Source organism: Falco peregrinus, chromosome 7, assembly GCF_023634155.1.
Source record: "Falco peregrinus isolate bFalPer1 chromosome 7, bFalPer1.pri, whole genome shotgun sequence".
Classification (NCBI taxonomy): Eukaryota; Metazoa; Chordata; class Aves; order Falconiformes; family Falconidae; genus Falco; species Falco peregrinus.
In genome coordinates this window covers 34,794,393-34,819,279 of record NC_073727.1, presented here as the reverse complement: position 1 = coordinate 34,819,279, position 24,887 = coordinate 34,794,393, and the positions used below count along the sequence as shown (strand labels likewise).

At 38.5% G+C, this 24,887-nt stretch overlaps 1 protein-coding gene across 7 annotated transcripts in view; it reads left to right on the top strand.

Annotated features, from left to right (window-relative positions):
* PTPRK (protein tyrosine phosphatase receptor type K) overlaps positions 1-24,887 on the top strand; it is a 412,034-nt gene that overhangs the window by 343,083 nt on the left and 44,064 nt on the right. For all 7 annotated transcript variants that reach the window (XM_055810498.1, XM_055810497.1, XM_055810504.1 and 4 more), the window contains exon 13: positions 754-790. In XM_055810498.1, the coding sequence (XP_055666473.1) occupies positions 754-790 (37 nt within the window). The remainder of the gene's footprint in view (positions 1-753; positions 791-24,887) is intronic.

The window sequence follows — 24,887 nt, the reverse complement described above, 5'->3', positions numbered from 1 at the left end:
TCAAGATGTCCAAACTGTGCCTAACCAAGTCATTTTTCTGTTCATTTCTTTCAATTGCTGACCAAACTTCTGAAGGAGCTTGGGGGATGGGGGGAGTAAAATACATGTAAATTGGCTTTGCTTGTGCGACTCCTTCTGAAGCACATCACTGTCAAATCACTGTCTTACCTGGGCAGATTATGTAGGTTTATCTGTGTGTGTCACGTGTGAAGGGATACCTGAGCGGCTTTGGTGCTCATTCCACGCTCAGAAGCATGAGGGAGCGCATTGCTGATGTGCTTCAGGTGACTGTTCAAGACTGTCAGGATGCAGCAAGACATAAGTTTGGAGACAGTGCTGAGCAAATGTACCTTCTTTGCTGCACAGTGCTGTTGGAGCTCAACTAGCTCAGGATTTCTGTGCCATGACATAAATAGGAGCAGCAGTCCTCCCCTTTTCTTCCAGTACACCCTCTGTCTGCATTCTAATGGCATGCTTCCCATTTGATTTGAATAATCTGAAATTTTTCTGCATTTGGGCTGTCCTGCACTTTTTCTCCTCATTGTTATCCTGGGTAGTACAGACCAATATCTAGGTTTCATCCAGCTTTTTTAAAGGCAAAATCACACAGCCTCCACCCCTGCTAAACCCAGAGCCCTGAGCCACCTTGTTGGGTTGCCCCAGCTGATCAGCAGATCTAGATGAATTTATGGAGCGGGGAGGACAAGAAAAAGCAATCTGGTCTGACTGGTTTCTTTACTTTGCTCTCAACAGGAAACCAAAACTCAGTGTGTCCGAATAGCTACAAAAGGTAAGAGGTTCATCCCTTCATGCAAAGTAGTTTTTCTGATGAAATGTGGCATTTCTATTAAATGTCTGAACCAAAGCCAGTACAATCCCTCTATTTTGAACCATTTGATTGTCTTATAATGTAATGGGCTACTGCCTTTTATTCTTTGATATTTGGCTAAGAGAGTACTGTTCTAGCAATACTTAGAATTTGGACAAAGTAAGTAAAGCTTTTTTTGTTCCCCTGTCATTTTCAAGCTCTGTTTTAGGCTGCTGGAGCGTTGCAGGTGGCGGATAGATGGACTTGAGACTAGAAAGCACACTTGGTTAAACCGTCTGTTATCCTAACAATTATTTCCAAGCAGAAGTGGAAATAATTTAAATGAAGGACATGACAGTTAATTTTCCTAAGAGCTCTGAATGTTAGCTAGACATAGGGGAGGGATGATTTGAGGAAGGCACGTGTCTTTGATAGCAAGCAAGGCCCAGGGCTAAGGCTGACTGCATAGCTGTGAGAATAAATCATATTGACCCTACATACAGCAGGTTAATCACATACCACTCACTCAAATATGCTGTTTCATCTTGAAATTAGGACTTAGTTGTTCTGCTTGTTGTTATCTCTTGCTTTGACTGTAGTTGTAGCCATTCATTTTGGTTGCTTGACTGTGTCAACATGAGAGTTGTTTGATAGTCTCTGGCAGCATAAACAAGAAGGGAGCTTACAAATGCTGAAAGGGTACTCTGCAGAGGCCCAGCACTACTTACATTGTCTCTTTCTAATTGCATGTTGATATTCAGTGTAAAAACAACTTTAGATATGAGCAAGCAGGCATTTAAAGACTGCAGTGGCACATCAGCACCATTTTTTCAATTGCTTCTTTCAATTTAAAACTTGTTCCAATTAAAAGCTGGTGCCTCTAATGAGGTAGTAGCAACCAAACGTTTTCTTGAGAAACCAGAAAATAAAATGTAGTTCTCAAGATGTGTTAACATTTTCGTCAAGTGAGGTAAGCTAATAAAAAAACGGAACTTAAAACCGTGAGCTAAGTCTTCTGTGAAAAGTACATCAGCATTATCTTCCTTATGTTTACCTGGCAAGATTAAATGTTTGAATTAAAATATATTTGCATAAACAAATATTTATGTACCACAAGCCTGTATTGCTAGGATTTGAGTCAAGGGAGAGTCTTGAAAGGCTCAGAAATTACTTAAAATATTACAGGAATGAGGAAGTGGAAAGCAGTGGTCTCTCATCATAAATTTTCTGCATAGTAATAACCAAACAGGGAAGGAATTCACCTGGCTTATGAGGAAATAATTTTTTACTTAACTATACTCAGTCCATTGATCTCGAAGTAATGTTCACAAGAGCAATAGTCCCGTGGGTGATTGTTTGTATGCCTTCCTCTGCTGTAACAGTCAAGTTCACTCCAGTGGCTGTAGTCTGAAGGAAGGGGGAAATGAGTAGCCGGTTTCTTACCACCATGCCATAAATCTTGTCTTTACCACTCTGGCTAAAGACGGGCTTTCCTGAAGTAACTGCATTGCCTGATGTATCAGTGCTATACTCCTTGAATTTGGAACTAAAACCTGAAATATTTTCTCTAACTTTATTTTAATTGATAGGTGGGAAATGTGGAGGGAGGCAACATTAGGAGCAAATGCTTTCTGTTGCTCTGAAGGAATGCATTTAATAGGACATCATCGCTTCAAAGTCATAGAGATACATTCATGTCTCTTAAACGACTTATACTGGTATTCTGAATAATTTTTTAAAACCTGATACTGAAATTTTCTCCCATGTTTTCATTGTAAAAATAATACCACAATTTGTTGTGCTTGAAGAAAAGTATACTGCATATATTGGTTTATGTATGTGTTCATCTGGTTATGCTGGCGTTTTTTCATAGCGTGTACGTTTGCTTTGACCTAGGAGACATCTGGTTACATTTGTAATATATTCATAAGGGAAAAGAGGACTGTCTTACCTTACCTAATGCATCCCAGTAAAGCAAACATAACCTTTTAAAATCCAGCAAATTGTCTAAACTATGTATTCAGTTATAAAAGTAGTGTGTAGTTCTGTGTCATCTTCTGTGACCTGAAGCAGCCTACAGCTGGCCAAACTGAATCTTGTCATGAACACGTTGAAAAGGCATTAAAAACCATAAAGACCTGGCAGGGAAGGGGGTGAGGTAACAACATTAAAGGCGCATGTAAAAGCAAGAAGAAATTTCCCTGGGCAAAGGTATTCTCTCATTTTTGTCTTATTCAAGGGTCTGGTGTTATCTACTACATATATTCACACCGCTAAGATGTAAAGATAGAAAAAGATATGGTAGTAATGTCATGGTTTGGTGCTTGAGAAGTTCATGTCCTTGAAAGCATAACCTTGATAACTTAACTTTCTTAGATGCATTATTTCCCTGACTAATTTTTTGTTTGCTTGGACAGTTCCCTATTAACATAATTTAAATGCATTTTAATGCTTAAGGGGTTTTGAACATATCATTCCCATGGGTTGCCTTCTACTTTTGAGAACTGATGGAATAGTTTGTTTATTGGTGTCAAGGTAATGAAAGTCAGCAAATTTAAATTGAAGCACTCATACTTTCCAGTCTGTGTACTCCAGGTGCAATCTTCTCATGCACTTTTGGTAACAAAATGCACTGAAGTGTGAACTCATCTAAGAGATCGTGCCAAATCATGACTAAAGTATGTTGCTGCTTTTGGTGCGTTTTGAAAAAATGTTTTTAGAGTAAGCTGAGATGATTACTAATGTCTAGTATATTAAAATACACAGAGTAAATTCTTCATGGAAGCGAATATTGGAACAGCACCATATTAAAAAGTAGTCTCCTGAACAGTTCCTGCATACTTGCAGCTGAAGGATGAATGTCAGAGTGATTCTTTGATGGCCCTGTTTTAGTGTAATAATAGGATTCCTTCTTTATCTGGACACCCAGTTGCACAAAGCTTGTAATAGTTTAATGGCATTGTGACTTTTGCCCTTCTGCAGATTGGACTGAATTGGCCAAGAGCATCCCAAGTTATTTAATGTGGCAAGAGGGTATGAAAGTTGCACACATATACACAGTCTGTTCACATAAGCTTTGATTCTTGAGGAAACCAGGTTAAAAATAACTGCTTGTCACAGTTATTCCTTGGATACCTTTAACCAATATTGCCTTCCTCTGTCAACCTGAATTCCCTTCCCATTCAGATCCTCTTAGTAACCAGTGATCAGTATCAATTTTAAAAAAAAAAAAAAAAAAACAACCAACAACAAACAGTTAACTTTCTCTACCTCATTATTTTTTGAGTCTAGGTAGTAGCTTTACCCAGTCAATAATAATCTGGCTTCCCACACATAGTAACTGAAGAAGGAGAAAAAAGTCGTTTTCTGAAGTGCAGAGAAGAGTACAGGGGCTGAGGTAATAGGTCAGATTTCCATTAGGAATGGGAAGAAGGCATTATGCTAGAAAATGTGGGGTTTTTGACAAAAACGTGTTACATATAATTTCCTAAAGAAAGTTCTCAAACTTCCTGAAAAGTGATTTGGGAAGGCAAAGTTCAACCAATCCATAACATTCTCATGTAACGGTGAATACATGATAACGTAACCTGCCCAAGAAAAGTATTGACACAGGAGTGTGTAAAAGATGCACAGTTTCTATAGCATGTACTTCAGAGTAACACACGATGTTGGTGACTGATCAGTCACATCTTGGAGTCGACTTTGACTGTGTAAAATTCTGAATGGCTTTCCACTTGCACACAACATTGGCATTTCATTTTACAGTCTAAAATGTTATCAACTGCTGAGGGAATGAAACTAGATTAACATGGTCAGAGAAGAGTGATGCTTCAAATTATTTAGCATGTAAATAGACATTTAAGAGGACAGAAGGGACAGCAGAGCTGTTATTAAGCAGTGAGTATATGAAGCTGACATTTCTGACAGTTTTTAGGCTGCCAAGTTTGGGGCTAATGCTGATTTACATGTATTCTTTTGTTTTGTTTAGGAGACCAGAGAAAAATACTGAAAATTTAATTAGAAGTAATCTACTGTGGCAGTAAATAAAGAAGTGGTGGGCCTGGCAGCTCTGTCCCAGAGTAGTTGGAAGGAATAAATGAAGTCCAAGGTTTCTCATTCTGCATTTAAAACATGAACTCCATCACCTCCAAAATTATTTTCCCTTGTGGTTTTCATTTGTATGATTAGTTCAGGCAGTGTAGAACCTCTGTGTCTCTGTGCACGTTTGGTTCATACAGATGGATGAAAATGCCATTTGAGATGATGCGCATCTGGAAGTAATTGTGAAATAGCAGAAAATGACTTTTTAATCTGATTTGAGGAATAAAAAGGTCTGGGTGGTAACATTTCAACTGCAAGTGTGCATTTAGTCCACCATCATTATTGCTCTGAATTCATTCCCACAGCAGTTGGGGATTGATCCAAAGGCCTTTGATGTCAATGGAAGTCCTTCCACTGACATTAATGTGCTTTGGATTAGGTCTTTAGAAGTCGTAAATCTGTCTAGACCATAATTATTTCCTTGAAATTGTTCCTGATGATGTTTCTGCTTTAGGGAAATTTGTGAAAGTCAAATCACCTCCTGTAGCAGGATGCTCAAATATGTCTGCTACTGATTAATGCACAAATGAAGGGAAGATGTCAGATGTTAAATGTATATGAAACAAACTTTCTCTTATGTTGTTTTTATGTTTGGATCAATGCTCCTACAAGGTCTTTTAGCCATACCGTCATAATAGGCACTGGAGGCCTAAGTGGCAATATAAATTCAGAGAAGAATGCAAGAGTTGCCTAAGTCACATCTATCTTTTCACTCATTCACAGGAAAAAGCTGTTAATATGTTTAAACTTCAGTGGTCTTTTGCGTAACGTCTTTTATCTCACAGAGAGGAGATGTTAACTGACTTGCTGAGCTTTCCAAAGGTGGCAACAGGATATTAGCATGGCATATTTTCCTCTTTTGTATGTGAAATTGCAGTAGCTCACTGAGCAACCACATCTGCTAGTTCCGATAAGTGATACCTTTGGTTGTAAGTAAAAAATTGAATGATCTTTTGATGGAATATTTGATGATGGTTGTAAAAAAAGCAGTTTGCTGAGGAACACCTCCATATTTCCAGACACAAAACCTATAATGTGGGTATTTCTGTATATGTGCAGAGAGTAACAAAGTCATGGAATTCAATTACAGAAATTTGATTTGAGTAAAAAGGAATTCAAGGTAACAACATAATTTATTAGGTGAAGCTACCTGATTGATATGCATGGGACAACAATTTTCAGAGGACGTGTTTCCCATTCTGTATTATAAGGCACCAAAGAGAAGTACCCTTTTCTCCTTGTTGCTTGGCATGTCTAAGAAATAAGGGGTATCTCAGAGTAACAGTAAAAAACTCTGAATTACCTAGTATTTTTTTATGTTTAAGACATGGCCTGAGCTGAATCATTTTTTTTAACTGTATCTGAAGATAATTTTGATCAGAAGTATTTTCCAGTTTCTAGCCCCTTTCCTAAGTCTTCAGGATTTCAGGTTTATTACTATGTTTTGAAAGTGTAGTTGACTGCTTTTGAAAAGAAAAGTTTCATGGATGAGTAAATCTAGTAAATAAAATGAGTAAATCTAATTGCTTTACTATAGAACTTTATTTTTAAATACATGGCTTAATGAATAAGTTTATTACATGCAAATATTCTTATTAAATTCAGTTTGGTTCTGAAAGTTAGCTATTTTAAAATTTATAAGTTTTTAAGAGGAAATGGTAATGATAGGTATGTTTCAGTGTTTTTAAAAAAATCAGCCATTGGAATGACAAAATTTTGAGGGCAAAGATATAACAAATATTAGCTTTTCTTGATTTTGAAATGGTTCGATATGTCTTTTGGCCTAGATAATTAACAGATTATTTTGTGCAGATGCTATAAGCAGATTGAAATCTTAAGAACCTTAAAGAATTCCTACAGAATAAGAATTTTAAAAGTAAGAATTTAGGTAGAGGATTCCATTTAAATATCAGAGAATGAATGTTGGTAAGTTACCTGCTCTAAGTGAAGGGTCAGCATCTTGGCATGCTTTTGAGCAATAAAGCTGCTCACGGTTTACCTGGACAGGAAGGACAAGCAGGAATTTATCTCAGAAAAGAATGATGCCCAAGGAACACAGAAGGACTTCAGCAACATCTAAATCAGGAATGTGCTTATTGATTTTTATGAAAACCATTTATGGCCCTAAAATCAGCATCACTGTGTTTCTCTGTATGTAATCAAATGCTTTTAACTAAATGAAAAGAAGTTCCACCTCATTGTCTTGAACATTACAAGGGTTTATTAAACCATTTGCTTGTCATCTCTGACAGCATGCTAAGTGAAGTTCTACAGCTAGTCATCTAGAAACAAGGAGCAGCATTGCCAAGCATAGTAGCACTTTCCAAACACTGTCAAATGTGTTGCAGAGCAAGTCAGTATGGTTGATTGGCACTGCTGCCAAATCACTCGAATACAGAGATTGATGCTTTGTCAGCTGTGTAAGGAGACAAGGGCTCTGAAGTTTAGGAGCACGAACTGCTTTCTGCTCTGATGGGAAGGTTTGTGTGAACCACTCTATTTCTGGAAAGATCCTGGCCAGAAGGGTATGCAGACAGACATTGCAGGAGGGACAACTTTTCTAAAAATCATGTGGTTATTGCACATCTGTCTGTCAGAGCAGGAGGTAGTTACAGACACTGTTAAAGAGATTTTTGTAGCCAGGTAAATTCAAAGCATAGGGAACAGAATTACAGCCCTGTGTGTGGTTTTCAACACTATTGCCTTTGGAAGGGTGTGGAGGCTCTAGTGCAAATTCAGCAGTCTGAAAAGGACTGGGAATATTCTCCGTGCTTCACATGATGAAGGTTCTCGATCAGGATGGACTCCCAGAACGCTTTGCTGTCAAAGAGGTCATGAAACAGATTGCATCCTTTGCCGCTTCTGATTAACATTTACTTTGTTGAGTCAACAGGAAAGGTAACCACATTCAATACCATATAGATGCCAGAATGTTTAACCTGAACATTAAATCAGAGGTCCCATATCTGCTGACTTGTGTTACTTGCTCTTTGCTGATGACTGAGTATTGGTTATTCATATATATGTAAGCAGACTACATATTATTGACTGTTTCAGCCCCTCTGCCAAGTGGTTTGGCCAGACCATTAGCATAGAGGAAAAAGAGGTCCTGCTCTAACCTTGCTGTGGTGGAAAATAGCCTGAGGCAGTAGTCTGCACTGACAATACACTACTGAAATTTGTGAGAACAGCAATGCTACTTCAGCAACATACTTTTTCCAAAATGCCACAGTTAATAGCGAAGTCATGCAGGGAACAGCAAAAGCCAATACAGTATTTAGGACATTAAAGCAGCATGTCTGAAATAAGAGACATCTGGATTCAAATAAAAGTAAACATCTATTGTGCATTAGTTGTTGCCACTCTTTGTAAGGCTACAAAACTTGGACTGTTTATGGTCTCCACATCAAGCATCCAAACCATTTCCAACACACTACTTTCATGCCCTTGCTGCCATAAAACTACAGGATGTTACCTTGAATGCTGCAATCCTACATTGCTGTCACATTGTCAGCATTGAAGCAGGATTACAGGATGCCCAGTTATGCCAGACCTAGTTCTTATGTTGGACAACATACTGCCAAAAGCAGGTTTTCTATGGGCAGTTGAAATGCAGAGAAAAGCTCAGAGGTAGCATAATGAGGTGGTTAATGGGCAAGTTTAAGGCAAATCCTCAGTTATATAAGATTTTCTGCTCCGGCAAAGAATAGGTGCTTATGCCATCATAACATGCATATAAAGTCAGAATGGTGCTATATGGTATAAGTGAGGGGTCCTCAAACTACAGCCCGTGGGCCGGATACAGCCCCCCAGGGTCCTCAATCCGGCCCCCGGTATTTACAGACCCCCCTGCCCCGCCCCCGCCGGGGATTGGGGGGGAAACCAAGCAGCCGCAGATGGCTGCCTGCCACTGCATCCGTGCGCCGGCCCCTGGTTAAACAGTTTGAGGACCCCTGGTATAAGTGAATATGGTAGCAAAACAGATTATAAGCGTGCCTCACAGTATCGTGAAAATGGGCATCTTTCTGGGACAGTAGAACCAAGTCCTGATATACTAGTGGAAAACAGGTGTCATAATCACTCTCTTTCCATCCTTGGTGCAATTATATTTCTGACTTCGCCATTTTAAAGGGCTACTTATGGAAGATGTAAATCATATATTTTGTAAACACTGGCACAGGTTGCCCAGAGAGGTGGTAGATGCCCCATCCCTGGGAACATTCAAGGTTTATTCAAGGACTGCAGGATATGGCCCCTGTCACTGCTGAGGTGGGGTCATGCTGCCAGAGCAATAGAGCCTTGATTGCTACAATTGCTCGTTCTGAGATCTGGGGAAATTAGAATGTGTTGGACAAGGCTTTGAGCAACCTGATCTCACTGAAGGTGTCCGTGCTCATTGCAGGGGGGTTGGACTAGCTGACCTTTAAAGGTCCCTTCCAACCCAAACTATTTGATGATATGAAGATACATTTTTTGGTACATCTTTTTTACATCTTATTGTTGGGACCATTAGATAGTGACAGGAGAAACAATTGTTGCCTATTTGCTGGAACTGTTGCAGGAGTTTTTGCTATTATATCCATGTTTTTAACAACAGTGAAAGGATGAGTCTTTTTCCGTATGAGAGAGAGGGTAGGATTCTACAATTACTGTAATTGGCATTCAAATTGCCTCAACATATGGAAGGCAGTTGATTTGCACAAGTAGAGGCATTTTTTAATGTGAACCTTAATTTTTATGTGCACTAACACCATCCAGATTGTCTGAATTGCCTGCTTGTTTTGTTGACCCATTACAATAGAAAATATGTAGTGAAGCAAATCTCAAATTAATCCCTGATCTGTTTCTAATTTCTCAGATTTTGCTGAATTGAGACTGTCGTTCCTGTTTTGAAATGACAGGGCTGCATTCCCTAGAATTTTGTAACAGATTTTATAAGGACTGGTAATTCAACATGCTGACATTATTTTCTGCAGATGTAAACAGATTTTTTCATAGTTCTTTAGTGTTTTTCACTTCTGCTAGTTCATAAAGATGTAATCCTGAAGGGCTTAGTATCTGATATTATTCCAAAATTTGGAAAGGTTGTCAGCTAGTTCCCATTCTGTTTGAAATCACTGAGCCATAATGTTTATACATGAATTTACATCCATGTGTTCATCTTTTGTAGTACCTCCTTTTGTACACCTAATGGAAAAGGGGTACCATTCCTTGCTCTGGTTGTAAAGGTTTTTAAGATACTGGACTGTGAAATTTGGCCACCGGGTGCTTCGTCTGCTCTGTGAAACCTCTAGAAGAAGCTTCTGTCCTCTGTATCTCAGATGTGATCAAAGATGATGATTGCTGTATGTAAGAATGCATTTAATTTTCTACTCACACATTTACAGAAAATGTTGCTATAGATATCAGATAGGAAGGTTGATTTTTTTTTTCTGATTACTGTGTTTATTGAGGAATATATGTCACAAGTCCCCACAAATAGCCATCAGATATTAACCATCAGGGTTAGAATGGATTTGTGATCAGTAACTTGTACTGCGGAGCATGCCATTGCTGTTACCAACCGCTTGCGTGATTCAGCCTAGATCATGCACTAAAATGGGAAAGGCTGGTGGCTATTTGCAGCAGTCACTACCTATTTGTAAATCTACCAAGTTCTTATTTTTGCTTTTGAACAGAATTTAGAAGCCCTCATTGTCTGTAAGTAGCTGGCAGTTTAGGGACTGAGAGATGGCAAACTGAATCTCATTATATGCTTGTCCAAACATGAAAGCTGGTAATCTGGTTGCCTTTGTCTAAAAGGATATTGCTTACTCAGCGTAAGCTCTGAAGCATGATGCTACTTAGCCAAATCAAGTAGCTTTACTCATATGGATTGAATTCATACTGAACTGAAGAGTTTTCTCGGACTCGGAAAGTGAAATAGATTTGTGCATGAGAATTGAGCAACAGAAGCCATAACTTCCTGGGCGTCCCCTTCTGAGCAGTGGTGGTGAAATTTATTCATTTTATACCCTTGGAACAGAACCAGCTGAAAGTACTTTTCCAGATCATTTTAGGAAGCAGACATCTTTTATACTTTATTTTTAGTAACTCATTCAAGGAATCGTTTTGGATGAATGCAAACAATTAGGTGAAACAATTTGGTTTGCTGGAGGAGGAGATCTGCAGTGCTTGGGTAGATCATAGTGTGGCGTAATAGATGGGAGGTATGGAGTGCTGCAGTGCTTGGAGGACAGTGGGTTGACTTTCAGAAGCTCAGCTGAAAGAAAGCCTGTTTAGTTGTTCATGGCAGGCCTCCTGAGTCGTCTTCTGTTTGTGATCAGAAAAGCTCAGCAGAACCTTTGTTCTTCGGAGACAGCACAGCTGCATTGTGTTTCGAGTGCAGTCTGAGGATCTGGCACTTCTGGATATAACGGCTGACTGCCAATCCAGCTGTTGGACAAGAACCTGATGGACTTTCATATGAACTAATGCCTAGAACTTGGAGGAGAAGAGGAGCAGCCACCTGGGTACTGTTGCTGCCTGAGCCTACAGCAAGTGTGTGCTGCCTCGCCTGCTGCCAGCCAGCCCGTAGAGGGGACAGACTGGGCAGATATGCAGCACGTTGTAGGTAGTTGGGCCCCTGTCAGGGACCCGACCGCAGGATATGGCCCCTGTCACTGCTGAGGTGGGGTCATGCTGCCAGAGCAATAGAGCCCTGATTGCTACAATTGCTCGTTCTGAGATCTGGGGAAATTAGAATGTGTCCATATGCTGATCAAGACACTTCGCTAGTATGTCAAAACTATAAAACCAAGTGACAGCTGCTTTTTATCAAGTGATAAAATTTCTTAAAATATTACTCCTTCCACATTTGAGGTTTTTGCTCAACCTCTCTTCAAAGCAAAACACATCAGCTGTATGGCATACTCCATTCAGTGGTGTATGGAGACTCCTTGAGCCCTACCCAACACAGAAGTGTTTAATCAGGCTAAATTTTGTCATTGCCATACGTGGCCATGATATAAGAAGAAATGCAAGATTTGCAACAAATCATCTTAACACTTGTTAGGCTAAAGGGGAAATACATTCATGGAGGATAAGCTGACTGTAAGTCTTTTATCTTTTTCTCTCCCTTCTCAAAACATAGCTACTCCCTGTTTGAACATGGTTAAGGTAGTTGGAACCAATTTGTACGACGGTATAAGTGTATGAGACAGAAACATATACGAAACATCCCTAAACCATAAGCTTCTCATTTTTTATGAGAACAAATACTGTCAGTCATTTTCCTATCCTGCTGGTGTTTGTATAACATTAATTTTGAGAACTATGTGATCTTTGTCTCCTGATTGAATGTCTAACTAGAGGTTTTACAGCAAAGTGAAAAAAAGATATCATCATCATGAACACTGAAAAATACTTCATCTGTAAGCATAATGGGTAGCTTGTGAAATTTACAGTCTCGCAATTTTTACCTTGGTTAAAAAAACTTTGAGAACTTGTTTCCGGTTTGGGGTAGGGCATATGAAATATGAATGCGTGCTTTCATGTTCGTGCTGAGGCCTTTCCACTGTCTCTTCCATTTTGTTATTATTACTGTCCAGTTTAATATGAGGTATTCCAACTTTTCTGGTGGGAGACCTCTTTTAAGGAGAAAGGTCTTGGTTCCTCTGTGATGTACAGCATTGCCTTTGCTAGTTGTGCCTGTGCTGTCTGCATAGTGTATCAGAGCTGCTTTTCTGCAAACAGCATAGCTCATTTCTTTAGCAGCACAGTCATACAAAAATTAATATTTTAACTTTCAGCAAGCAAACAATGGCAAATGAACAAGTGTTCAATTCACAAATCTTGCCCCATTTCTCTGTGTAGCTATAGATTTCTGTCTTGGAACCAGGCATCTCATTGGGATCAGAGTGTGAGATTTTGGTTGGAGGATTGCTCTCCTCTGGTTTTTAACTATGGAGTAAAGGGAAGAAATGCAGATATTTCATCTGTATAGAGTAAGCATAGTTATTGCAGTTGTGTATATGTTTGTTAAAGAGTAACTTGCAAAAAAAAGAATAACCAAATGGTTTTTTTCTATGTTCTGAGGACTTTTTTTCATTTTAAAGACTGGCTTTTATTCCACATACTCAATTTCTCTACTATCCTCTAAAAATGTGATTATTAGTAAATTCCCATGAGTAGTGTTGAAGGAAGATGCTGTCTTAGGGATATTCTAAGTTTTTCAAGACAAAAAGGACTAGGTATCAGAATTATTATTGATTTCCAGTCACTGTAAAGTACACACACATCACAATAAAGGTTAAGTGCCTAGAAGAATGTAAAAGAGCAGAGACTTTAAGTAAAAAGAAATTCCAGATTAAAAAGAAATCAGATTAAAGTAAATGCAGTGAACTACTTTCTTTATGAGTAAGTCTGGAATGTTTTCTTATACGGCTACTGTAAACAGGATGTTTTCTCTTTTTCTTCTTAATGCAGACATGAATGCATCAATATTTAATTTGACCACAAACAGTGTATTTTTTGCTTTTAACCCCAAATATATTTCAGACTTTGTGTGTTTTTATAACGATGATACACATTTATAAATCCTTAATGCCTTTAATGCTGCCCATATGTTGTGCTGAAATCCTTAGGAATCTGTAAAAATAAAAATCAAGAAGATAGTTATGGACTCTGAAAGCTGAAAACAGACCTAAGCCAGTCTAACAGCTAAAGATTTGTCAGCTGGATCCTAATGCTCCTAAACCTTTAGCATAACAAATGCTGCGTTTGAGAACTTATCCCATTATATCTGGGCATCTTAAATCACTCCACAGAAAAAATATAAAATAAAACAAAATAAAATGCTCTACTTCTATTTAGAAGGCATGATCTGGCATCTGTGCTTCTGCCCCAAGTGCTGTCCTTCTGTGCCACAATCAGCATGAGCTGTTCTTAGGTTTATGCTTGTGGGCATATGGACAACTGGAAGTCATTTGGAGATGTCAGTTGTCCTCTTTTCTTTTTTTTTTTTTTTTTTTTTCTTTTACCCTTATCCACTGTGAATTGCTAAGGATGCTGCTAGTTTTACTCCAAAGCAGTATGCACTCCGATTGCTTCATGTGTGGTTTTGAATTTCAGAAGCAGAGAGCAAGACAAAGCCATTCTAAGGACGAGCGTGTGTGCATATACAGGTATCTTCCACCAACAGAATAGAGAGTTGATTCCTCAGCCTGTGCAAAAGCTCTGTCTCAGGGTTTTACACACACTTGCCCCATACCTGCCAAAGATTAATCAGGCAGAAGCAATTGGAGGCTCTCATCAATGTATAGACTTTCCATGCCCATTTGAAACCCAAGACTTTTAAAAGCTAGGGGTCATTACTAGTTCGGAGGCTACCCTGCCCGTGGGACCAAGAAATTCTGCTAGTCGGCCTATCTTTTGTTGGTAGCCTTTTGTTAAGTGACAATTGCTTTCCTCCTTTCACAGCAACTATTCATGTTGCTGGGTTTTGTTTTCCCATCCACTCATAGTAAACTGATGCACCAGCACAGCATTATAATGAATTTCTATTTGGTTAGGCAAAAGTTGGATTATCGTGAGTAATCAAATTACTCCTCTGGAGACAGGATTTCTAAGTGAAGTGATGAGGTGAAGCGATTACAGCTGTAACCCTTACAAGCATAAAAAGATGTGTTATGCTAATCCTTTGTGAATGGATTGAATTGAAAGTGAGGGGAATAAAAAAGAATGCTCTTGGAAGAAGAAGGGGGTATGAAAGGACTACTGTGTCATTTATTCCCTTTTCATTCATCCTTTGTTGCTATAGAGGAAAAAAAAGTAGTGGTAAACTGGAGTGCTTTACCTTTCAACTCTGTCATTCAAATCATTTAATCTTAAGCTGCCTGAAATACTGTGTAAAAAAATCAAGGCAGGGAGAAGTAAGGAGGAAGGACAGGTACAGTGAAAAGAAATGTGTGGGGGAAGTGCCAGTAAGTGTAGGTTTTAAGATTTCTAGACCTGGTATGACCTTATCTTACTTTACTGTAAAACCAGCAGAGTGAGGAGGGGGAAGAAGACACTGCAGAAAGTAAGTTATGCCAAACATTGCCTTTATCTGCAAACATTTATAGCTCAACTGTGAGGTCCTTGTTACCCCTAGGCTTGTTTATTTTCTGTTTCAGCTTTTTTCAGCTGTAAGATAGGAGTGTTCTGTTTCAAGTTAATACCTGAAAAGACTTGTAAAGGCTTAGCTAGAAGGAGAGATGGCATGCAAATTACAGTGTAGTAATTAACTGAATAGAGCAGCATAAATATGTTTTCTTAATTGGAGAAGAAGAAATAATTTACTTGGTTTTAGTTGACCAACCTGAATAAAAATGGCCAATGGTGTAAGTTGTTTCTTCTTTTGTTTTGTTTTGTTTTTTAAGATTTCAGGTAGTTCTCATTGTTGCTTTTTTTTCCCCTTTCTGTATACTTTTTGGAGGGTGGGGACATTGACCCTGGCCAGCAACCAAGCACCCACCCAGCCACTCACTCACTGCCCACCAGCAAAACAGGGAAGAGAATCAGATAAAAAACTAATTCTTCTAGGGCTACAGGATGAGGAATATGTGGCGGCTTAAAAAATAAAAAAAAATAGTTTTAATTGGGCTGTTGCTGTCACTGGGTTTTCAATCAGCAATTGTAATTAAAGTTTCCTAAATATTAATGGCACTTTTTACCAAAAAGTCAAGATCAGTGTAAGATGGTTCAATGCAATGAAACTTCTTTTGAATTTACAGTCACTAAGTAAACATTAAGTCAATGAGCTGAGTAAGAATGAAATTTAGTTAGTGTATTGCTATGCAGTAAAACATTCCATGTATCCTGCTGTTTCCTGAAAAGGGTTTTATAAGCACTCAATAAACAGATAGAAAATTGATATTATATAAAAAAATCTTTTGGTGATGGAACTGATTTAATAAATACCTGCAATATCTATGAATATTTAATAAAGTGGGGTTTTGTTAGTAGGCATAAATACATTTTGCTGTAAATGAATGAAAATAAGTTTTTTTATGTGTGTGTATCGTTCTGCTGGGAGCTTAGAGCCAATACATCTAACAAATTGTTGGAAAATTTTCCAGTAGGTATTGCTTTTATGTAAACTGAAAGTCCTTAAATTGTCATCTTTATTCACTACGGTTCATGAAGCAGAAGACAAAGAGACTTGAAATAAGGGTTTTCTTTCAGTAGTTTGTATTAAGATTGGTTGAACTACTACTCCGTTTGTCCATCCGGGCTAGCCCTGCTGATTTCACCTGCAGGTCCGCTCTCAGATGCATATGGAGTTCTTTGATTTTGCAGGTCTCAACAGTAGCTGAAGGTACAGAAGATTTGAAGCAAACGAAAACATTTTTAGTTTAAAAATCTGTTCACGCTTTCTAAAAAACACCTGTGTTAACAGTACTAATAACAAAAAAAATTAAAAGGAAGAAATGGACTCTGAAATTTGGTCCTTGCTTTGCTTATATTTAGGCTTAATCTGATTTCAAGTCATTTATATGGTCAGTGAAGATTACTTTAAGAAGTAATTCTTTATGCTTAGGAAAAATTTCAGGCTTAAAAATCTTATAAGAAGCATTAAGAGTATAGAAACAGCGCAATAGTTTGAAACAGGAATTGATTGATTTGGAGGGGGGGAAGGCAGTTGAATGATGATGTTTGCACTGGTATTTTTCTGTCAAGTAGGTGACACCACTTCCCTCACTTCAGTGACGTTGGTTGGTTTGTTTTTACCTGCACAGTAAGAAATCAAAAGGAACGTATTTGCTACAACTAGAGTTGAAGACTTAGTATCACTGACCCAAGATAATATATATCACAAGGAGGTTGATCTGTAAATCACTCCGTGCAGATTTGACAGTGCATTTCAGTCATGATTTGTAATGCTATTTACGTTCTCGTTCTGCCCATCTCACAAAAAGGCAGGCAGTTTATGCAGAGTTATGTGGTACTTTTGTGTGGTGGCAGCACATGTAGGAGTTCCATTGCTGACCAGCACAGGGAATGGCCTTTCTAGAGTGCGCAAAGTAATGTTTGTAAGAGGTCTGGGATTCTGCCTTTGGAAAGAAGGAAGGAATGAAGCCATCTCTTTTGCTCACAAAGATCCACATTTGGGTTTGCTCCACTTTTTGTTGGCATGTATCACTCAGATTCATGCAGCAAGGGAGCAGAATTCAAGTCCAATGTAAATTGACATTTACAAGCAAAAATTATTGATTTCATAAAAAGTCATTTATTTTCAGTGATAATTTTAAACACTTTCTATATCAACCATAATGATTTCTTCTTTTTTTTATGTATTTTATGCTCCCTTTTTTCTATTTTCTTTTTTGCTGGTTTTTTTTTTCAATTTTTGTTTTCCTAATACTCCAAGTCTTTTTTCATTGTGTTTTTCCTGTTCTCTGCATGTCTGTTTTCCAGACCCTTTTGCTTTTCATTTCTCATTTTCCTTGCCACGTCTCTGTATTTTGATTCTCCTGTCAGACCTAGGGCAGCTCTTTTAACGACAAGCTGTCTTTCTGCTGCTAAACCCTGAATCATCCCTCTTCTATCTCCGCACTCTTTCTTACAGCAGGGTTTCTCCAGCCCTGGTGGGGGGCTGGGGAGAGGGCCACAAGCAAATGAGGGGAGTGTTTCAGGGAGGAAAGCAATCGCATGCTATAGGCAGTACGTTTGTTTACCCAGTATGTAGCCATATTAATAGCAGCTTGAAAGGGTGCTCTTTATCCCTTCTCTCAGTTAATGAAACGTCAGCTGATCCAGATGCTTTGTGGTAAGCAAGGACTGGCTCATCTAATGTCTCTTCTCCACTGGGTTGAGAGGCAGTACCTGAAAAGCAGTCTTCATTTTTATAGGCAATCAGTGGTCGCTGAGATTCTTTCAGCGAAGCAGAGCATGAGCTTTTTTCTTAAATACTCAGGGCCATGTGCTTAAAGCTAAATCAACTCTAAAAAGTGCTTGGGAGCCAGCTCCAGTTGAATCTCAGGGGGGTGTTTTTGAAATTGCAATAGCCTTAGAAAAAAGCCTCAAACGTGAATCTCAGTGAAATACTGAAACCGGAAGAAATACAGAGTTAAAACTGCATTCCTTGCATTTCAGAAAATACTGCTTCATGAATTTATTGACTTATGAGAACAAGGCAATAATAACTACTTAGAGTGATGAGATTAACAGAGTCTTAGTTGGTGTCTTCATGTATGAAGTAGGAATCTTGGAATAATTCAGGTTGAAAGGGATGTCTGGAGATTACCTGGTCACACTCTTACTCAGAGCAGGTGCAGCTTAGTTGGATCTAAATTGCAAGTTAAATTAGGTTGTTCAGGGCCTTGTGAAGCAGAGTTTTTAATGTCTCCAAGGACAGAGATTCCTCTTTGGGCACCTGTCCCGGCATTTGACCACCCTCATTGCGATTTTTCATTGTGATTTTTTTTTTTTTTTTTTTTGTGCACCCCTATGCTATCTGCTTTGTGATTTCCCTCGTTGCAAGTTGTGTCTGTTGCCCCTAGTCCTTTTCCTGTGTATCTTTCCAAGCAGAGTCTGGCTGTGCCTTCTCTACATCCATCCATCCATGAGGCAGCTGAAGATGGCAACAACATCAATTCTCTCCTTCCTCGTTTTCTGCAAAGCTGCTTTCTGCACCCAGGCTGTACTGTGTTATGGTATTACCATGCCAAGTACAGGGTGTTGCACTTGTCTTTGTAGGTGAAAGAAGGTAGAGTTATTTTCCAGAGAATGTCATATGTAGCTGAGTGGAATTATATCAGCCCCAGTGCAAGATTGAGAGCACAGAATCAAACATTTATTTTTACCAGTAAACACCCTATGGTCTACAAAATTGCATGACTAGGTCCCTTCTCCTTTCTCAGTGCGGTAGTGGTAGGTGTATTTACCCCTAAGTGATCATTGAGATAACAGAGACTGTTGACCCTTAATACTTCAGATTTTCTAATATTTATGTTTATTGCATGGTAAAACAAGTTAGTGTTATGTGTGATTTTAGATCAAATTATATTCTGTTTCTTGCTTTTCCTTTTCAGCATTTTTACCTGCTAAAAAAGTGATAAATATTTACCTTCTGAAGTGTTTCAGTGATCAAAAAACACCTTTATAGTTTTCTTATGAAGTTTAATACCAAGGTTTTTTAATTTTGGTTCAGAAATACTTTATTATTCTCCACTTTGTTTCTTAAATGCTGGAGGTATGCAAATAGTTTTGTATTTAACTTTACTTTGGGGATTTTCTGTAAGTAGTAGACATGACGATACAGGATTGCTTTATGTTTTCATGCAATAATTTCTAGCCTTGTTATTACACAGAATCAGGCAAGAGGACATCTTATCTGGAGACATTGTCATTGCATTGATGGGCTAATGTTTCTTTTCAAGCACTTTAACAGTACTTTTGATTTATGAGAGGTGCTCATTCCATCTGAAATTCATCCGTATTGGTGCTGCCTGAATATGTCAGGGTGACTTCCTCTACCCAAGTTTGAAAATTTTGGCTAGCTGTCTCTAAGAAAGCTGATGGATAAAACTGCCTGAGTTTTAAGGAATACGAAGCTGAAGTGAGTCATTCATTAAAGTCATATCAAGTTAGTCACCAAGGAGGTGAAAAATGGCTTTATTTGAAGAGAAGAAAGGCCATTTTCACTGTGGACAGTCAGGAATACCTGCTTATAAATGGGAGCTTGCGCTGTGGAGTAGCCTGTGTGTTTCAAATTGCAATTCACATTTTGCCGAAGGGGCAATTTAAATGAGATAACATACAGATGTGTCTTAGCCTGTGTCTCTGAACAATAGAGCACTTTGTTTTCATGTCAGTCAATGTTTAGTTCAATTTTTTTCTTATTTTAAAATGCAAATTTGTTTTTGCTTGTTGTTAGGCAAAGCTTGTGTAGATATTTTTGCCACCTCATCTGCAAGAGTTCTTGGCACTCCTTCAGTTTAAGGTGATTTTCTCTTCCAAATCAGTCACATTTTAATCAGATCACAACTGACTCAAAACCTTAAAACCGGATTTAAAGCATAAATACCAGTACAGTAATCTTCTTTGCCAGCAACCCATTACATAAATCATAATACAACATTTGCATGTTATAGTTGGCTTCATTTATTTTGACTTCCATGTGAATTTGAACCTTTGTTAGTTGTATTCTTTTTTTCCTTTGGTACAGTTGTATTTTCCTGGAGAAGCTAGCTGGGAAAGCAACAGCCCAAGGCATATCCAATACAGAGCAACTGATTTCATCCTCTGGATAAAACCAAGTAGATGCTTCACTACCCACAAAACATGCAGCCAAGGGGGGCCACAAATCCACTTTTAAACTGATACTTTTTAGTTCTGCATACTACTTTTCCTACAGCCTGGCTTCCTTCTGTCAGAGTAAAGCTTTTTGCAAGTAAAAACAGATTCATCTTTACTTTTTATCAACCACTGTAATACCAGATATAAAAAGTTCATCTAACTTTAATCATGGAGGATTTGTATTACATCTCGTTCCCCCATCACAGTTTTGTGTATTTACTTGAATAATGGAAATAACAGCAAGTCCTTTATTTCTCTGAGAAGAGAGAAACTGATTAGAGTTTAAGGTTTGAAAGCAACAAGACTTCTGTATGAAAAGAGAAAAATGTGAAAAAGCGAAGACAAATGTTCAGAAAGTGGCAATACACATTAACAGTCTTTCTTGCAGGCATGTTTCATCCTGTAGTCTGCAGGGCTGCCACCTCTGCCTCCTGCCTTAAAGTTTCTTTGAAATACTAGTAATATAGGAATATGTAGAAAGAGAGGCAATGACACAATATGAAAGGCTTTTAATGTCATTACAGGTCCTGATTTGAACTCGGTAGTCAATGGCAATCAACCCAGAGCTGCGAACATCAATGTGGTTTTTTCCTACCATTGTCATTGCATTAGCTGCATGTTGTTGCAGTGCCATTACAGCTGTGTTTCTAGATGTCAGATGTGGTAAACAAGCCTATAAACAGGCTCGTGACTTACACAGGGTTTAAGGCTTAGGTAATGTATTTGTGTTGCAAATGGTTGGTGTAGCAGAAGATGTCAAAGCTTTCAGTCAGCTAAAGGCTGTTGCCTTCATCTCGCAGCTGGTAGACTAACATGGATAAGCACCGCCGCTTTGATGTTTCAATGCAAAATCGGGTGGCCTAGCTTAAAGCGCTGCCATAAGACCTTTCAGATGTATTTGGATAAGTAGATTTAGGAGCGACTGCAAAATTAGGGTAATGACTGAGACAGTACTTGCAGCCCACTGCAGTGTGTGGCTGGGTGATACCCAGCTGGTTTGGAAGAGGATATTTGCCTTTCCTTCATGCTCCCAGATCTCCAGTTGTTTGGATACCTATTAGAGCTAAGGAGTTCAGGAGAACCTCGAGAGTGTTGACCCATGTAGCTTTCTGAGAGTGGATGCTCTTCAGATGGGAAGATTTTAAAGAGAAGGAAAGTTTTCTGCCATGGGTGTTGCACACTAGTGTATTCTGTGTTGGTGCCCAGCTAGTCCAGCGGACTCCTGGAGACACAGAATCATGTCAGGAAAGTATGATATACCTGAAGAAGTTGCAAAAAAATTCTCTAGATGGAAGAGTAGAGTTCATGAGAAAGCATTTTTCTTCTTTTGGGAGATATATATATATATTTTTACTCTTTCACTTTATTTGAAAAAGGACCAAATTTTACAGTAAACAAAATATTGAAGACTGGCAGTCATGACAGTAAGAATCTGGGATACTAATAACAGCTGATGGGTGCTGTTAAAGACTAGGTTTTGCACTGTTACAAACTCTTATCTACATGGGTTTGGAAAAACTGGGACCTAACTCCAAAGGAAGAATTAACCATTTGTTTTCTTGTAGGGGATTCTGTGTATTTTCTCAACTTTTGCCATTCTGAAGGGCAAATAATAAGTGATGGGTGCTATTAAAGACTAGTTTTAGCACTGTGTAAGGATGAAGGAAAAACTATTTCAGTTCCTCCTCATTGCCTTTGTCTTTTGATTCTGTCCTCAGTGTTATTAGCACTGCATTTCATCTAAGATAATTTTTCATCTTGGGAGTTTCTGTGTTTTGAGCTAGTGTGAGTGTAGTTTGGGTTGCGTTTGCAGTTTTGTGGTGGAGGAGAGTTGCTTCCTTCAGTGTAATTGCACAGGTCTGCAATAACTCTGCAACTCCTACGCTACCAGTAAATTCTCACTTATGATTTTATAGTTGCTTAAATTAGCAGAAGTTATTCACAGAATATTATTTTCAATAAATATAGCAAAATGGAACTTCAGACATTTGAGAGTAATATTTTTGCCCATAAACCATGTTGTGTGCATATATAAATGAGAACGCTCATTATAATGTACTTTGTCTGCTAAACTTCTTAACTGTTACCTGGTGGAAAGGCACATAAAGATGAAGTATTTTGTATATTTCTTACCAAACACTGATAGTAATTTTCTTTTCAGGTTTAATTCTGAGCTAACAAGCCATATAGGAGTCATTGTCAAAACCAGAGTATTTCTTAATGCAGTGTTTTGCATAGCTGAAATTTTATAACTAACATGAAGTGAGAATTTATTTTTTAAAATGCATGTTTTCAAAAGCAGGCTGTTTGTTCAGACTAAAACTTGAAAGTTGATTAATTTGTAATGTGGCCAAAAAGTAACACTTTTTTTTCCTCTCCCTAAAAAAACTTCATAAATGATCTCATTACCAAAAGGCTGGCTGGCTTTATATGTTCTCAGGAAAATATACTACAACAGGTCTGACAACAGACCCATTGTACTTAGGAAGTAATCGCAGTGACTTTGAGAAATGGTAACAGTCCATCCAACAGGTCATTGCTAAATGGTTGTGATCAGGTGGCTCAGAGGGTTAGGGGACCATTCTCAACCAATAGCCATTTCCAGAAGATCAGGGAGAAAGTGGCTTAGATATCGTTGTTTCAGTTCATACTTTACAGCATGCATGTTATGTATTTCTGCAACTTTTTTTTTTTTTTTTACATACCCTTTCAGGGTCTGTTAGTGCACATGCAATGAAAAACTTGGTTTGAGTCTTTAGATCTTTTCTTCCATATTGGCTACTGAAAGAAGTGCATCAAGTGGCTCCAAGAAAGTCTGTGAAAACTGATTTTTTTTCCAAGACATAGAAAATTAACCAGATTTCAAAATAAAAGTAGATTGCATTAGGTATTTCTCTCAATTTTTCCAACATTTCAAACGTTCACCTGTTATGGGATGAGATGTGGTGTTTTGAAACAAGTATATAGTATTGTCCACTATTTATATTTTGAGGGATCCTGTAGCTTTCTAAAACCTGAGTTCTCACACAGATTAGGATTTTTTCAGGGTAAGTCTCTAACTTTTGCACTGTTGGTGACAATTTTGAAATGGTGACCTGAGAGGGAACTTGTAATATTTTAAAAACACAGTGCCAAACCCTTGAAATACAGTATTCCAATTCCTGTCAAATATTTCTCATTTGTTTTGAAGATAAGGGAGGCCAGAGGGAGAGGGGAGAAAAAAAGTTGTCATGGATTTTCAAGTCTCAAACAGACTAATGTATAGACACTAATTATCCATGGAATATATTTCCAGTGCATAAACCAAACAACATCATTTGTTCTGTGCTTTTTGGAGTTGATGGTTCCCGAGGCAAGCACAGCTCTGCTACCTGGACCTTGTCATGGGCCACAGCCAGGAGGTGTCTCCTCTCCCTTGGGCAGTGCTGCTGCAACACGGGGAAGGGACATGTTCCTCTGGCCTTGCAGTTTGCTCTTTGCTTGGAGAGGTGCCTTTTCAGAAGCCTTAGCCCACATTTTTAATTTGTGTCCTGTTCTGGTTAAAACAGCTAAACTGGAAGCTGACAGTGTAACTTCAGCTTACACCCCTGTGTAAAATACTTCGTCACTGTCGCCATCCGCATTCACCCAGAGCTTTTTGTGTCCTGGGGACACAGTTGCATCACTGAGCTAGCACACTTAAAGCTAGCTTAGTTATCTCTACCTAAACAGCTGTTTCTTGCATGACGATGGTAACTTGCAAATCAAAAGCCGTACAACAGCTGTAGATTATAAGATGCACATTCCCTATAGCTGAATCCTATCCTTGCCATACTTTGAAAGACAGTGAAGTGCCTACAAAGTACACACACAAGTAGAACATCTTAGTGGCAGGAGAAGTGCACTGAAGGCCCTAGTCTGCTCTTTCAGTGTGACCTGTGGACAGCAGGGCAGAGTGCTGCTGGAACATTGTCTCCTCAGCATTGTTCCTGCTTTGGCTTTCTTCTTCTGCACATGTCCAAGGTCTCACAGCTAGTGAGGTAAACGGATTCAGCAATTTCTTCACTTGATACTTCTGAATCTTTTAAGGTCAACTCTTTTATAATTGGTTATAAATTCATGGATGTTACTGCTTGCAGAGTAGTCGTTGTGAATTTAAATTGCTTCTCAGTGGAACATTGCAAAAGTCCTCATTAATTTCAGTTTCGGTCCCTAGTAGCAGCAGACACTTGGTTCACCTGATTCTGTTTTCCTTGTAGTTTCCTACCAAAGTAGTACCACTCAATGGACTGATCTGAAAGTTCCGGAGAGTAGTAAAGATGGGGTTGATTTTTTTTATTATATATGATTTAGGTACACTTGTGAAGGCTTAACAATACCACTCAGGAACTGATGATTTTATATAAATGTATATAATATACTGGAATTTCCAGGTAGCATTCTCATTATTATATGGCAAGATATGCTGTGCTAGTTGGCTTAATTAATTAAAATGCATATGAATATTTATAAGCTGCATTTTCATAATTTAAAAAAACATCCAGTAGCATAAGCTCAGGATATTTTTCTGTGCTATCTGGAAGCAGGATCTGTGAGCAGGTGTTCACAGTATAAGCTGTTTACCTGGTACCATATCTGTATGCAGAGCCACCTGTGGGACTTCCTGTGCTTAACTTCC